This window comes from Heteronotia binoei, chromosome 3, assembly GCF_032191835.1.
Source record: "Heteronotia binoei isolate CCM8104 ecotype False Entrance Well chromosome 3, APGP_CSIRO_Hbin_v1, whole genome shotgun sequence".
Classification (NCBI taxonomy): domain Eukaryota; kingdom Metazoa; phylum Chordata; class Lepidosauria; order Squamata; family Gekkonidae; genus Heteronotia; species Heteronotia binoei.
In genome coordinates, this window is record NC_083225.1 from 95,800,797 (window position 1) to 95,817,731 (window position 16,935).

General features: G+C 40.7%; 1 protein-coding gene across 1 annotated transcript in view; it reads left to right on the top strand.

The window, feature by feature from the left end:
• BRWD1 (bromodomain and WD repeat domain containing 1) overlaps positions 1-16,935 on the top strand; it is a 177,644-nt gene that overhangs the window by 4,717 nt on the left and 155,992 nt on the right. The window contains exons 7-12 of the mRNA XM_060234233.1: positions 885-1,045; positions 3,923-4,144; positions 6,203-6,303; positions 6,773-6,843; positions 11,757-11,857; positions 12,226-12,266. Coding sequence (XP_060090216.1) covers positions 885-1,045; positions 3,923-4,144; positions 6,203-6,303; positions 6,773-6,843; positions 11,757-11,857; positions 12,226-12,266 — 697 coding nt within the window. The remainder of the gene's footprint in view (positions 1-884; positions 1,046-3,922; positions 4,145-6,202; positions 6,304-6,772; positions 6,844-11,756; positions 11,858-12,225; positions 12,267-16,935) is intronic.

The following is a 16,935-nucleotide window of genomic DNA, read 5'->3' on the forward strand; positions in this document are numbered from 1 at the left end:
GCTTAATTCTTTTTACCATAAGTATAGGATACTTTACTCCAGCTGCTGCAGTGTCAGATAGTCATTAGAGATGACATTTGTTTGTTTTTTTAGAAGGCCATCTTACTGTTCCTACTGTTCCATCTTACTGTTCCTTACTGTTGGAGAGCCAGTTTGGTGTAGTGGTTAAGTGTGCGGACTCTTATCTGGGAGAACCGGGTTTGATTCCCCACTCCTCCACTTGCACCTGCTAGCATGGCCTTGGGTCAGCCATAGCTCTGGCAGAAGTTGTCCTTGAAAGGGCAGCTGCTGTGAGAGCCCTCTCCAGCCCCACCCACCTCACAGGGTGTTTGTTGTGGGGGAGGAAGGTAAAGGCGATTGTGAGCCGCTCTGAGACTCTTTGGAGTGGAGGGCGGGATATAAATCCAATATCTTCTTGTTCTTCTTCCCCAAGTATGTATATTTGAAACATTAACTCATGGCACTAAAGTGCATGCATGAGTGCTGGGAGAATTGGATGAAGCTGTGCATTATTTTGTAGTTTTGTTCATTTGTTACTACAGTTTTTGTCCATTTTAAATGTTGCTATAAAGGCAAATAAATAGTTGGGACTACAAGCTTGGGTTACGTACCTATGCTTCCTTCAGCCCTGTCAGTGGTATGCAATAAGATAAGGTAGCAAACACATTTTGAGGAGAGACCTTCCACAAAATTAAAATGTTTCATGATACTTACCTTAGTAGGACTTTGAACTAAAAAGGGTGATGTTCTTTTAAAAAAACTCACATATATAAGGCCAGAAGTAACCAATGACTGTTATTGACCTCAAGACTGCTTCAGTGTGAATTTTTAAGATGAAAAATCTAACTTTTTAATACTAATGTAACTTTTAATTTTTGTTCTAGTGGAAGTAAATTATGCAAAACAATTGACTGGGTGTACAAGAACCAGTTCTTCATTTCCAGGAAGCATGTATCAGCATATAAAGATGCATAGGCGAATACTTGGTCATCTCTCTGCAGTTTATTGTGTAGCATTTGATAGAACTGGACACAGAATATTCACTGTAAGTTAATGCTATTTATGTTGGTCAGGCACTGGGAAACTATTAGTTGCCCTACATCATGCCTAATGTTTTTAAAGCTTAATCTTTATAGAGGTTTCAGAATTCTGCTCAGTCAGAACTTGGTAGTGATTTTATGATTCAGACTAAAGTTGGGATCACAGAATGGACCATGAGTGGAAACAGTCTGCTAGGCTTTGTCACATATTTTGAAGAATTCAGTGAAAAGGCATTCTTTGTTGTGCCTATACAATAGGGATGGCCTTGAACTGGGTAAATACAGTTTGCTTTGTGGTTCATGATGTGCCCCATTCATGGACCATCACTATTTTTTACCTGTGTCATGAACTGGTTTGGTTTGTAAGGCAGTAGAACGCTAGAGACTCAAAACTCTCAGGGGATCTTTGGCTGACTCTCCTCCACCCTCCCTCCAAGTTTGGTGAGGAAGGTGCCCCCCAGGAATGTGTTTTCTGGGGAAACGACCACCAGTTTGTGCACATCCCAACTTATACAGAAATCTCCTGGGCCACTGGACTTTCTAGAGCAGGGTTGTCAAACATGTGGATGGGTCCTATCAGGCCCATGAGCAAATCAAAAGTAGGTTTGCAATTTACAGATACACACTTTAGCAACACAGCATACTCAGGATTGCTACAACACAGGCATTGTTTCCAGTTTTTTATGCAGTAATTCAGAACAAGAGGTGTCAGTTATCAGAGACTTAAGTAAAATATTGCAAGAGTGCTGTTTTAAGTATGTTTTATTTTAAGTTTTTAAAAAAACTTTATTTGTGTTTGTCTGTGTCTGCTACCTGGCATTACATTTTATGGCACTCACGGCGCTGTCCGACAAGGTCTCATTTATGTCAGATCCAGCCCTCATAACAAATGAGTTTGACACCCCTGCTCTAGAGTCACAGAACTCACATTATATTGTAGAAAATTGGATTATCTAGAATCTAAATGAATTCTGGAAGGGGCACCAAAAGTCCATCTTTATTGGGAATAATTTTTTTAGAATTTTATAAATATGTATTTTATTTGGAAAGGGAAGTAAAGAGTTACTTTCTATGAAAGCTTTGTTTTTGTTTTTGTTGTTGATTTTAATTGTGTTAATTTTGGTTGTATTTCTTTGAGAATTCAGGGCTACAGTTGGTTTTCATGCATGTAACATTAATTAGCTTTTTAGTGTGTATATACATAACAATTCTACTTTTGTGCAAAAACATGAAGTGGCTTTGCTTCTGAGTGTCTATTCTTTAATTTTGAATTTAAGGTAACAGGCTTAATGTATTCTTTAATCAAATGTATAAAACTGTGTGTATTATTATTAATATTAACATAACTTCCGTTATAATGTTTATGTGAGACAGCCATATTTCTGGCCACTTCAGCAGTATAATACCAGCATAGTAAATTTAATAATAGAAAAGCTATAGTTCAGCAAAGGTTTTTTCCAAACACATGACTTTTTCCAGTTTGTTTTAGTAGTCAGTCTGCTAGCATCAGAATCACACTGAGCAAGAGTGTTCCTCATATCTTCCCCCATCCACATTTTCCCAGTTGCTATGTTGGTTGATTGTCTTACAGGTGCATTGGGAAAAAACCCCAGGATTTCTGAATGAGAGTACTGTCATTTGGTCACATCACAGTGACACCTCTCCTCATTTTTGTTGCATATACACAAGAAGTGAGGCTCATGCATGCGAAATGCCATATTGCTCCTGTGGAAGAATGCCCTCCAGTCAAATGTTCACCCCAATATTTGGACATTAAGAGCTGCATACAGCTTTTTAAAAAAAGTTCCTGTTGTCAAACAGCAGGCAAACAGAGAAGTCCCTCATCTAGTCAATTGCTTTTAATCAGCTTTAGTCACTTAGATGTCTCTGGCAGAATGAGAACAATGAATGGGCTGCTCTTGTACAGTCCTCACCAGTACTGGAAGCGATGTTAAACACCCCCAAACCTAATAGAAATCAAATTCCTATTAAAAATAGTAAAGGAGTGAAGCATTGGAATTCAAGGCACATGGGCATCTTATGGCGCTATATCACTACCAGCATTTAAAGAAAAATAAAAATCAGAGTTGCCTATGCAAGGAAAAGGTTCCTTCTTTACATGAGTTGGGGCATATCAGCAAAGAAAGATACAGAGGGAAGGCTGAGTGTCTGGGAAGAGCAATGAGTGCTCTTGTGCAATTGCAAGGAAGCAAATGGCCACAGCAAAAACCCCCCCAAAACAATGGAGGATAGTCCGAGAAAGAAAAATGTACCAATTGCTGCTAGTAATTGGGGAAAACACAGCTCTTCCCTGTGCTGTCACAGCAGTATAGAGATATATCACTATCAAGTGAGCGTTTTTCAAAAAACTTGCAAATTTGGTGAGCAAGGTTAAAAAATTCTCATCACTGGAGGGTTGGGCAAAAGTGTGAGGCTGTCCCAAGGTTATAGTCCAGTTGTTGGAGAGTAGAAGGAATCCACAAAAGCTAGGCAACATCTTACATGAGAACAAATGCAACTAAAGTTCAGTTGCTAGAAAAAGATAGTTCCAAGGAACCAGGGAGAAGGTGGGGAAAATGTGAGGCAAAAACTAATGGCTCCAAGGATAATGTGAAAGATGAGATAAACTGAAGCAGTAACCAACAGAATAACACCATGCAGAAAACCGCAAATATTATTTTCTCTCCCATCATCCTTTGACTCATCTACACATTGTGATAGACTGTAGAAACACTGTGCTGACTATTGCTGGACTTCATTTTAGAATTGTTTGTTCTTGCTGTTTCTGTAACTTGCTTTTGATTTTTAATGTTTTAAGCATTCTTGATGCTTGATTAGATTTGAAAGGTAGATTGAAATTTATTTTTAATATATATCCTCAGGGATCAGATGATTGTTTGGTGAAGATTTGGTCAACTCACAATGGCCGGTTATTTGCTACACTTAGAGGACATTCTGCAGAAATTTCTGATATGGCTGTGAACTACGAAAACACAATGATTGCTGCTGGCAGTTGTGATAAAATTATCAGGGTTTGGTGCCTCAGAACATGTGCTCCAGTTGCTGTTTTACAAGGACACACAGGATCCATTACATCTTTACAAGTATGTTCTACTGTATATTGACTTGTTTAAAATATGTAGACATATGTACGGATGGGCACAGACCCAAACCTGAGCCAGAGTCTGGGCCAGACTTTGCCTGGTTTATAAACCCTGAACTACAGTTCAAAAAACCACCTTCCCCCAAACACTTACTGAGCTTTGGTTTGGTTTGGATGTTCACTCCCCTCCCGACATGCCCACACCACTTCTGGGTGGCATCAGGCACCACCCCTGGTGTGCCCACACCATCCAGAAATGACAAGAGCACATTGAGAGGTTGCTTCACTTCCAGATGACATGGGTGCCACCTGGAAGTGATGCTAGCGAGTCCCAGGGGACCTGAACTGGTTCAGCTTGGGCAGGGTTTTTGACTTGGAGGTTCAGTTTAAGGTCACCCGGTTTGCAAATCCTGAATCAGGCTTTACAGGTCTATGCCCATCCCTAGTTTTATGTAGTAATTTTTTTTTCAATTCAGTTTATTTCCTTAGAACTATAAATAATTCATTACAAAACTATTCCTAGCAAATATATATAAATGTATGCTTGCCACTGCAAAGCTTTGTACATATCTAGAATTGCTTAATTATAGTTGTTAAATAGAGGAACCAGAATTTCAGCAGAGCATCTCAGGTATACATATCAAATTTGTTATAGTGTAACGTGAATAGGTCATGCATGGCTTTCCATGCCTTTATAAGAAAGAGCAATGGATGGTACATGTTTATTTGATTCTTAGCATATGATAAAAATACATTTGGTTTCCTCTGTCATGGTTTTGTTTAGGCCTGTTGTGGAGCTGATGATTTCCCACTGAAAATAAATGAAATTGTGAATAAACATGCACTTAGAGTCTTTTATATATTTTTATATGTAATGGCTTAGATCCAAAATAGTTCTTGTGCAAGTGGCATTTCTGCTTGCACAAGGATGGGAAACCTATTGTTTTGATGGATTTCCCTTAAATGAAGCAGCTTTTAAAGTGGCATGGACGATTGCAGAAGGTGGGGGTGGGAAAGATATAGCTCATCAGCAGAGCTCTGTAAGCCATTCTTTCGATTCAGTTCATTGGATGCATGTGAATTCATGTTAGTCCACAAATAGTTACTAATATGTTTGTGTGCACATATCTGTGGTAGTCATGTGTGGCATGCTGCCAATCTGAAATGACAGAAAAAATCAATGTTTCCCAGTTTGCAAATGCTTTTTTTATTTTGTAACTTCAGGATGGTTTATATTGATTACAGATGGGTTTCTGTTTACAACCCTGGGGAAATCTCTGCTTGGATTAATAACATGCTCACAGACAGAGATTATGTATTTGATGAAAGGTGATTTAAACTGTAATATTTGGGTTTTGTTTTAATTTTATGGAATGGGGAGGCAAAATGAACTTGACTACAAACTAGAGCAAAGGTAGCAAAACTGTGTCTCAGGAACCACATGTGGCTCTTTCACACATATTGTGTGGCTCTTGAAGTCCTCACTGCCCCATCAGCCAGCTTGGAGAAAGCATTTCTCTCTTTAAATCAGTTCTCCAAGCAGCAGCTTGGAGAATGCATTTAAAGTTAAAGTTGCTTTTTTTTACCTCCCCCTCCTCCTCCCATCTATTTGCCATCCTCCCTCCCTTATCTGACAATCATGTCTTGTGGCTCTCAAACATGTGACATTCTATGTGGCTGTTACATTAAGAAAGTTTGGCCATTCCTGAACTAGAGCAAAGAATTTAACAGGTTTAAGCAGTGAATGAAATTAGATTTTTTCATGATGAGCATGCATTGAAATAAACTGATTAAAAATTGTAAGAATAATGAAGTTTATGAAGTTGGAGGCCAACAAAGTGCAGCTGGAAATCCCTGTATTTTAAATGACTGTATACTGTTTTATCAAAGTGAATAGTTATTTATATTGATTGCTTTTATATGTTTATTTTATGTTGTGATCTGCCCTGAGCCTGCTTGTGGGGAGAGTGGAATATAAATTTGAATAATAAATAAATAATAATAAAATAAATTATTCTGTTTAAAGTACACACTTATGATTTATGGCTCTAACTTCTAGTTTAGCCCATTGGTGAAAGACTCCTTGCGATACATGGCATCCACAGGTGCAGACGGAACAATTTGTTTCTGGCAATGGAATACCAGTTCTGTGAAATTCAAGTACGTAACCAGATTACTGTGTATGCCATTTGTTATTATAATACATGAAGCAGTTTTGGTCTGTTGTATATTAAATAAAGGTACCATAAGGCTAGCCTGATCTTGTCAGATCTTGGAATCTAAGCAGGACGAGAGACCTCTAAGGAATATCAGGGTCGTGATACAAAGGCAGGCAATGGCAAACCACATCTGAAGGTTTCTTGCCATGAAAACCAAATGGAGTTATGATATTTCCGCTGTGATTTGATGGCAGAAAAATCCAGACATAGAAAAAATGTTGTAATAGAGTGGTAGTTGTCCATGAGAATAAATAAAATGATTAAATTAGCTGTCACAGAAGCACAGCAGAGGTATGATTTTAGCTTATTGGTGCATAAATATATTAGCTTCACTTTTTATTAACATTAAATATCTCTCTGGAATGTTTTCTATCCTGTTGTGTATTCATACTTTTTTATTGTTTGTAAAGTAACCGACCACTGAAATTCACAGAAAAGCCTAGACCTGGAGTTCAGATGCTTTGTTCTTCATTTAGTATTGGTAAGTACGTGCAATAGAATGTCTTGTATTCACTTGTGGAGCCCATAATGTTTCTGTTGTATTTTCATTGAAAACCTATAACTTCCCAATTTTTATAATTGTGTTTGAATATCCTTTAAAACTTTTATTTTTGGTTTTGAGCTGTACATTTATTGGTTATCTGCTATTAGTGTTCTTGCCTCCAAACAATTAGTACCTCTTTTCTGTTCAAATGTAATATGGTACCTTATTTTATTCATCATACTTCCATATCTTCAAAATATTCTTCAGTGATGGAAACGTACAGTGAGCTCCATTTTACCCTCTTGCACAGAGATTCTCATCTCTTCTATATTTTAAAATGGTAATTCTTCAATATGTTTAAAACTGCACAAGGAATTTTTTTTTTAAAGGAGTATTTTATTGCACTACTGATGAGAAAGCCACTATGGCTTGTTAATTGGAGGAGGAGGCTAGGATTCAGCCCCCACCATGAGTTTTTCTTTCAACAGACATCTAGCCTCAGTCCTGAAGTGACTCTAATGTACCTCACAGGGTTATTGTGGAGATTAACAGACTGAATATTGTAATGTGATTCTCAAAAGTGTTGCATGCTTGTGAAAGAATTCCTTCCTCTGTTCTTTATAACTTTTTGTTCTAGGTCTAAGCTTAGACAAACTTTAAAAAATAAGATAGACACCTGTCTACCCTTGATAAAATCTGGGGCAGTAGTATACATAAGCACCTCTGGCCCATAAAATAAAACAAATGAGACAATGGTGTAGATCAGGGTTTCTCAAGCCTTTTTTCCCTGTGGCCCGGTTATTTTTACACTTCTCCTTTGTGGCCCACTAAAATTTGGGGGTGGAGCCAGGAGACTTGGGGGGTGGAGGCTGTCATTTCCTGTGGTATCACTTCCAGGTCAAGGGCCAAGTGATATCACTTCTGAGACACACTGAACCAAAACTGCACCTCTTCCTGTGATGTCACTTCCAGGGCACTCCCCCAAACCTGCCTCTTATTCTGAAGTAACTTGGTTTTCAGAAAAATCTCTCTGAAACTCTTCTGAGCCAAAAGGGGGGTGAAAAGTGGGCCATCTGCAACTTTTTCATACATTCCCAGGGTCCTCTTTCCACCCCCACACCTGCATGCACCCATCTGTTTGTGGGTTCTTCTCCAGCTTGCAAGCACTCCTAATGCCCATGTTCAATTGTCTGCACCACCCACACACCCCTTCCTCAACAGCACTGGTCAGTGTATGCAGTTGGCTGTTGCCATTGCCATCAGGAATGCCAGCACTGTGTACCACCCACACTGGGCCCTGGCAGCTGCTCTACCTCAAAATATGCTGACACATTTAGTAGGCCCTTCCTTCAGCTGCTGCTACTGGAACCCAGCCTCAAGCTATAACCAAACTTGCTTGGTTTCAAGAAAATCTTTTGACAGCTATTTTTCATACTTTTCCTTGGCTGAAACACTGAGAAATTGCTGTGAAAGGTAGCAGAGAATTGTACTGCAATTAATTGCAATTAATGAATTAATATCAAGTTATATGACGTTCATACAAGCTTTTCTGCAGTTATCCCAGAAAGGATATTTATGGAGGCTTGCAGATATTTAGCCAGTGAACTTCTTCCATCCTTTTTAATATCTACAGGAGGAGTTTAATTTTGGTGTCAGACAGCTGTTAAAAGCAGGACCAGTAAAATGGTGCCAAGTTCATAGTACCATCACTTCCAGTGCTGTTGAGATATACAGCAGTAATCTCCAATAATCTCTTTCTGCCCCACACCTCTCACTCTCACTCACTCACACAGAAATCTCATAGAAAGGGCAACTAACTACAGCTGGGGGTGCCAACTTTTCATTAGCAGAGCTCCTATGTCTGCAATGATAAAAAGAAAAGTTTCATCCAATAAAAATGGAAGGAAAGAGAGAAAGAAAGAAATGGAAAGAATGAAATGGAAGGAAAGGAAAAGAAAAGAAAGACATGGAAAGAAAGAACATAAGAGAAGCCATGTTGGATCAGGCCAGTGGACCATCCAGTCCAAAATTCTCTCACACAATGCCCAGAAAGCACCATAATGTCCACCAGTGGTGGCATTGCACTAGAAGCCCTCCCACTGTTGCTTCCCCCTCCCGCCCCCCAGCACCAAGAATAGAGACAGAGCATCACTTGCAGGGAAAGAAAGAAAGAAGAGGGGACAAAGAAAAAAAAAGCCTTACCATCAGATGACCCCAGGCAGCAACAATTCTGCCCAGGGGTTGTTTGGTTAAAAAAATAGCTACTGGAATTCCCACACCCCATCCCTCCTGGTTGAAAAAAAATCCCTCCCTTCTTTGTCGCCCAGGTATCCTGGGGAAATCTCCCCAAAAGAACATACTGCAAGGCACATGAAAGCTCATACCTTGAAGAACACTTCATGGGTCTAAAGTGCCAGTGGACTCCAGCTTTCCTCTCAAACACTGGAAGGTGGGAGGAAGGATGGAGAGGCAGCCCAGCTCCTCTCTAACCAACACAGAGATGGGAGAAGGAAGGAAGCCAGACGGAGATCAGGCTTTGCAGCCTGTGTCAGTCTTCAGCGCTAGCTTTTATCTGGGCAACACAGATATTGGGGGACGGAAGGAAGGAAAATGGGGCTCAGGCTTTGCAGCCTGTGTCAGTCTTCAAGCCTAGCTTTTCTCTGAATAACACAAAGATATTGGGGGATGGAAGGAAAGAAAACGGAGCTCAGGCTTTACAGTCTGTGTCAGTCTTCAAGCCTAGCTTTTACCCGCATAACACAGAGATGGGGGAAGGAAGGAAGCCAAACGGAGCTCAGGCTTTGAAGCCTATGTCAGTCTTCAAGCCTAGCTTTTCTCTACACAACAGAGAGACTGGAAAGGAAGGAAGCAGAGCTCATGCTTTGCTGTGGGTGGGGCTAGTTTTGACTTTTCTTGTGACCCAATATTGAGGCTTCAGTGATGCGGCGCCGGGTCACGACCCTGCAAATGGGAAACGTTGGTGTAGATTAAAAGACTGATTAAACACCTCCCCCCAACGAAAAAAACTCAACTGCCAAAAGCTTGGAGAAGAAGGGCAAACTGTGCCCAGTGCCTAAAAGATGATAGCACCATGTGAGCATTCAGAAAAGATGAGTTCTACCAATGGGGCATGATGACCACAGAAAAGGCCCCCTCTCTGGTATGGTTTGCTCCACTTCAGAAAGTGAAGAAATCTGCAGAAAGGCATAAATGAAAAACTCTGCTTACAGTAAATTTTTGTTGAACACTTTTTTTTTTACATTTTAAGAAGTTTATTTGAAATAAATAATGTTATACAGAACACAAGTTATAGCATGCAATATAAGTAAAAAACAAAACTACTAAAATAAATGTGGAACCTAAATACAATGGAAATAATGCAAAGCTGTATGAAACCATAAGGACCAGAGGTTGGAAGGTCTCTCCACTTTCAGTATTTAGAGAAAGCATGTTTAACACTTTATAAGGGGAGACTTAATGAAAAGAGAAGATAGGAAAGGAAAGGAAAAAGGGTAGTGACAGTGTAAATTAAAGAGAAGATAAATATAGATAAAACTGAAGGTATCCACTCCTGTGCCTAGAAGTAGTAGGAAAGAAGAATACTAGTGAACAGATAAGAAAATTCTAGAAGAAAGTAGGTTAAAGACTAGACGCATATCATAGCCATTTGTGAAGGACTGTAAGGGGGAAGGTCCTGTGAAGTAACATATTCCACGATAGGGAACCATTTGTCTGAGAAGTTTGGATTTGTGTGAGGAGACGGAACTTTGCAAACTGTCAGTTATTTTTTCCATAATGAAATGTTCCCAAACTTTTGAGAGCCACGTGGTCATTGTAGGAGCCTTGGAAGCTTTCCAAAAGGAAGCAATAGAGGCGTTAGCTGCAATCAAAAGACTAGAGATCAAGTCCCAACGTATCTTGGGTATTGATGGAGACTGCCACTGATTTAGAAATAAAAATTCAGGTTGAAGAGGCATTGAAGAGGCATTGTTGAGCAGTCTTGATATGTTATGGACTTCTAGAAATACATTTCATATCAATCAGATATATCCAGTTCTCAACACAGCTCCATCTATGAGTACTTAAACCCAGGTTTTTCTACAACCCTGAGAAAAGTCCCAGGCTTACAGAAAAATATGAAAACTTTTTTTAATTGGGTGGTTAACCCCCTCTCCCCCTTAAAAATAACAGAAGCAGTGCCTGTAGCCTTAAGAAACGAATGCCCTTTCAGTGGCTGTTGTGTCTCTGTCTAGGTAACAGCAACACTGCTGTTCAAGCCTTGATTTTTGTCAGTAAAAGGAAGGGAGGACAAGGCGTGGCCCTTTCCAGGGTGGTTTTGGCCTTTGAGGGAGTACGCCTTGAGGCTAGGCCCAGCAGCAACAACTGGGTGATTTGCTACCATCCAGCTTGCCTGATTCACACAGGCCCAGCAGCTTGCTTCTGTCCAGCAGCAGCTGCCACCCCACAAAAGCTAGTGTATAGTGGGTAGTGTTTCAGACTAAGATCTGGGAGATCTAGTTATGAATCCCCTCTCTGCTGTAGAAGCTTGCTGGGTGAGCTTGGGCCAGTGACACATTCTCAGCCTAACATACCCCACATGGCTGTTGTGAAGATAAAAAGGAAATGAGAATGATATAAGTTACTTTGGATCCTCCATTGTGGAGAAAGACAAAATATAAATGCAACAAATAAATAATAAATATAGGTGGTGATGGGGAAAAATAAGACAGATTGGCTGGTGGGTGGTAAGGACAGATGGAAACAAAAAAAGAGGAAGAAGCCATGGGGACCTTCAGGTAAAGAAATGAGAAATAATGGGGAAATGATGCCTACCCTGTTCTTGCAGGTATCTTCCCCCTTGTACTTTGTAAATACTTATCAATGTGCTAAATTATTGTTTGAATTTTCAGGTGGGATGTTTTTAGCTACTGGCAGTACCGATCATGTTATCAGAATATATTACTTTGGTTCTGAAATACCTGAAAAAATTGCAGAGCTGGAAAGTCATGTGGTAAGGAATAAAATGCTAAAGTCAGAAGTAGCCTGCATTGAAGTACAGTTACATATTCAGATTGTAACATGGGTAGGCAATTTACTTACTGCTGATTAAACTTTGCTTTAGTCCCAGTATCCCCCCCCCTCCCCGGCACTCCTGGGATTTTAGGGGATAAGCATAGATTTTGTTAAATGTGTTCTTACATCAAACTGTACAGATTTGGGATAATTCACCAATAAGCATTAAAGCTTCCAGTTTAACTGTTGTGCCATGTAATTGGAACCTGCCCCATAGTTCTTGGCTCTAGTGTTTGTTTTGTTGATTATATTTAATACTCTACAGGAATGGACTAATTGTTCAATACATTTCTTGTTCTTTTGCAGGACAAAGTTGACAGCATTCAGTTTTCTAATACTGACAACAGGTACATTCATAAGACTGGCTAAAATCAGTATGCTGGAGAGATGTAAATAAATCTAGCACTGCTGTAATATGGAGAACTTGTTCTAATCAAGTGTGAAACAGAACTCACTTTCGCTACATGTTCCTGGTCTGCATTTTCATATTGAACAATGTATAGAATTTTTGTTTTGAACCTAGATGTGTCTGGTTGTAGTCCAACAGAAATCAACACACCACATTATACAATCCATAACAAGGGGCCGAATACTGTTGAGAGAGGAAGTTCATTTTATTTGCCTGTGTTCAGTGTCATTGGAGAATTCATTTATCAGGCTCCTTGTGTTAGTAGATTAGCTATGACCATCTTGATTCTAACTGTGACATTGTTAATATGATACTGGAGACAATCTTATAAGTGGGTATTTTTCAATAACCCACCTAATCATTAGAATATAACAGGCAATGTTTACCTTGCAAAAAACCTTGCTACTGCCCATGCTTCCTTGTCTAAAAACTTGAGTACTCATTACTTCTGAAACATTTAAACAATACGTTATTTTTTAAGGAGGTCTTTTGTGCTTAAGGTAACCTCAGCTTTCTTGTTTACCATATCATAAAGAAGTTATAAAAGAAATATCCAACATTTGATTCTCTCCACTAACAATTTGATAAGGCGTTTACTTTCAATTTGCTATTGAACATGTTTCAGTTTATAAAATTTAAATGAATTTAAACGAGTTTTAATTTCTTCTTACTCCTGAATTTTGGTTTGAAGCTAGTTAACTTTATATATTCCAGGTTATATATTCTTTACTGTTTTCACTCTTGCGGGGAACCTTTTAACTTACAACTAAGATATAGAGTTTCTAGTGTGGAATTTCTTTCTCTCTCCTGTAGATAGTTGACTAGTTTTTTATAATTTCTGTCTCCTGACTGAATCATGTCAACTTATTTGTCATGTCACACAGCAATTGTAAAAAAAATATCCAGCATTTGATTCTCTCCATTAACAGGATCTTGTCCAGGTGTTGTCTAGATTTAAACATTTCTCTAGCTGCGGGCAGGTCTGTTCTGCTGTCTGAGTTACCTGTTTCTGTGGAGACGATGAAATAATGAAATGATACAACTGTCTTTTTTCTTTCTTTGGCATAGTTGTCTGGAACACGAGCAGGTGATCCCTGTCTACTAATTCACCCAGCTAGGGGATTAATTGTCTAAATTTAATATTTTCTACATGATCTCTGACAAATTAAGTCTCTTGTTTCCTTTGTATCTAGATTAAGGAAATCAAGAAGTGCTCCTTCTGTATCTACCAGGAATTTGGCCCTGGCATTTTACACAGTCCATGCTTTAGTTCCTTATCACAGTATGGACATTATCACAGCACCCGCCTCACGGTCCCACTGGGTCGCTTCTATGTGCTGTTTATGGCTACCCCAGCCCCTCTTTCTCCTCAGTTCTTCCTTTAAAACTTTTTCCTCAGGACTATATAAAACTCAAGGGGTGGGTATGATATGGATTTCTCTATCTTAGTCTCTTCGGGGTTTTTTTGCTTCAGGTGGATATATATATTCACTTTGTAGGGGACCACAGCAGCTTTGTCAGTTTTCCCAAATTATAGGCACCAGAGAACTTTAATGTAAACCACAGATATTTATTTTAAACACAAAGTCTTAAACTGGGGATATGGGTGATATATAGACGGGCTATAAAGTATCTCTCACAGTTAACAAGTTGCTCAGTTGTTTCAGGCTTTCTAATATCTTCTTTTTCTTATGTCTCTCAGGTTCACAGTTCCTCTATATAATACACTCTCCACCACTAGTATAGGCTGGCCTCTTGGGTATACTGTGCCAAGTCTCTCATGTCGACTGGAGCCTCTACTCCCAGCCCTTCTGACTTCCAGACCCACATATATTCCCTCAACCACCTCTAGATCTTAAGAGATGTATTTAAGTGTCTGTGACCGTTCAGGTCTTCACTGTGACACTTCCGTTGTCACACACAGCCCCTTGTTGTTTGTATAGAGCTAGCAGTCAGCCTTGCTTCTCTCCTCAGCCACTGTCTCAGCTCTTTCAAGGACCAACTCTCTCAGACTCTGTCAGGCACCAGCTCTCTCAGACTCTGTCAGACACTAACTGACTGCCTCAGCCGTTAGCTGTCAATCTCACACTTAAGAGTTCCGAGCACTCTGGCCCCCACCCTCAGGTCACCTGACGCAGGCTCTGTGTGTCTTCAATTTTTTGTTTAACCCATACCTTACCTTCACAGACATCAAGAGAACTGCTAATTTCTGATGTTGAGAGTAGTCATGATGAAAATTAATCACAGTCTGCTTATTTGGAATCTGTGCCTCCAGAAGATCCAGGTCCATACAGTCTCATGATCTTATGGGTTCTTTACTCTAGAACATGATTGTAGTCCACAACAAACTCTTCTCAGTATTACATGCCTTGAGGAGTATTAGCAGAGGACTGTCATACTCCACAAAAAGCTTATATAACCTCTCCTTAGGAGGAAGGAAAAACCACAGAACCATAAACAAAAGTAACCTTATCTTTAGGCTTTGTTTTGTTTTTCCAAAGGGAAAACTATTTTCAGGATCTCTCTGAGTTTGTTGTCCACTGGATTAGAATAAAATCCTCAGTATCTCCAGAACTTTGGGATGAGGCTTTAGCATTTCTCTGTGCTTTGCTTTTGCATCTCAGGAGGATCTCTCTCTACCTGAGAGTCTAGGGGAAAAAACTGCATGCAGACAATAACCCCTAGAAGTCTGTCTAGACCAGTTTTAATTACATTTTAAAAGAAGAAACACAAGCTTCAAATCTCTGGGCAACAGACCTGTCACAGACATCTAGGCTAGACAGACCAGGATCTAAGAAGCCACCAAGCTATACAGTTACCTTGGTTGCCAACCTTTAGTGCACCACAAAAATTCAGGAATCCCTTAATGGGATTATTCTCCTACAGAATAAAAAAAGGTTGTGTTTTTTAATTATAAAAGTATATAGATCTATCAAAATTGGTGGCATGTTTTAAGAAACAAGCATATATATGGCATACTCTTTGGCATCATTTCAGGTTCTCTGTCTTCCTCCAAAGAAACAGTCCTTTTTCTGTGCAAAAGTGTTCTGTCTTCTGAACTTTGAATCACAAGACCAGTTTTCACAAAAGGACATCCTAAGCCTGCATGATGCACAAGTATCTGTTCTTCCGAAATGCAGTCATAGTTCACCAAGCTGAATCAAGCTGAACTGAGTTTGTCAAAGTTCAATCTGGAAACCTTTTGAGGCCTAGAAAGCCTATATCTTTCGCACGATAATCAGACCACATAGTATTCCAAATGAGGCTGCACCATAGATATATTTAAAGTGGCATTATAATATCAATCATTTTCACTCTCTTTCCTAATAATGCCTGACATTGAATTTGCCTTATTCACTACTGCAGCACAGTAGGCTGACACTTTTATTGAGCTATCCACTACAACTCCAAGATCTTTTTGCTTCTGTCTCAACAAGTTCAGGCCCCATTACTGTACTTGAAGCTGGAAATTTTTGATCTTCTTCGTGGTCTCTGTGCCTCACACTCATGGGATAGTGCGCCTGCGCCGATCCCCGAATCGGTATCTGAAAAAGCCCGGGATTTTTCCGCGCTCGGCGCCAATGAGCATGCGCAGGCGACCCACTGCGCATGCCCACCAGCGCCCGCGCGGCAATCCCGCCAGTTCCTTTCTGACCGCTGCGCTGAGAGGTTTACCTTTCCGTTTCCCCGGTCGGTGAGAAGTTTTTTTGGCTTCGCCTTTTCTTCTCGTTTTAGCCGGTTTACTGTTGTGGTTTAGTAGTTAGTTGTAGTTCATAGTTGTTAGTTAGTTAGTAAAAAAAAAAAAAGCGTTTTGTGTTCGTCCGGCTGACGGCCCTTCGGGGCGCTTCGCCCGCGCTTTTCCCCCGCTCCTCTTTTTCTCTCTCAGATTGTTCTGGGGAGTTTTTTTGCGGCTCCTTTCTATGGAAAGTCGCTGGGGGTTTTTCAAGCGCTGCTGTGCGTGTGGGAAGAAGATCGCCCCTCCAGACGGTCATTCCCTGTGTCTACTGTGCCTGGGAGAGGCCCACCGAGTAGACGCGTGTCCGCATTGTCTCCGCTTTTCGAAGCAGACGAGGAAGAACCGGGCGGCTCGATTATCTGCGGCACTGATCGAATCGGCGCTTAGACCCCATCGACCGATGGAGGTATCGGCACCGAAGTCGTCCGAAACCCCGGCCCTGGAGCTCGCATCGGCTGATGCGGCTCCGATACTGACTTTGGATTTGCCGGAAGAGCGTGGCTCCACGAAACGTTCCCTTGAGGGCGCGGTGGATACGCCCGCTAAAAAGCGCCAGGAGGACTCGGGGACCCGACCTCCGAAAAAGGCGAAGTCGAAGGAGAAGCGAAAGCGACCCCGCACTCCTTCCCCATCGGGCGGTGCGTCGACATCGACGTCGACAAAACCTCCGAAAAAACCTCGGACGCCTCCGCGCCGTAGCCCAGCTGACCAGCAGCGCCTGTCGGCGTCGGAACAAGAGCCGGAAATCGACTTGACCCAACGGTCTTCGTCTTCGGGCTCCCGTCGTCGCTCCGAAAGCGAATCGACCTCGGAGGTTGACGCGTCGGCACCGGTGATCGACCCACCATTCAAGCCCCGAGTCAGGCGAGAC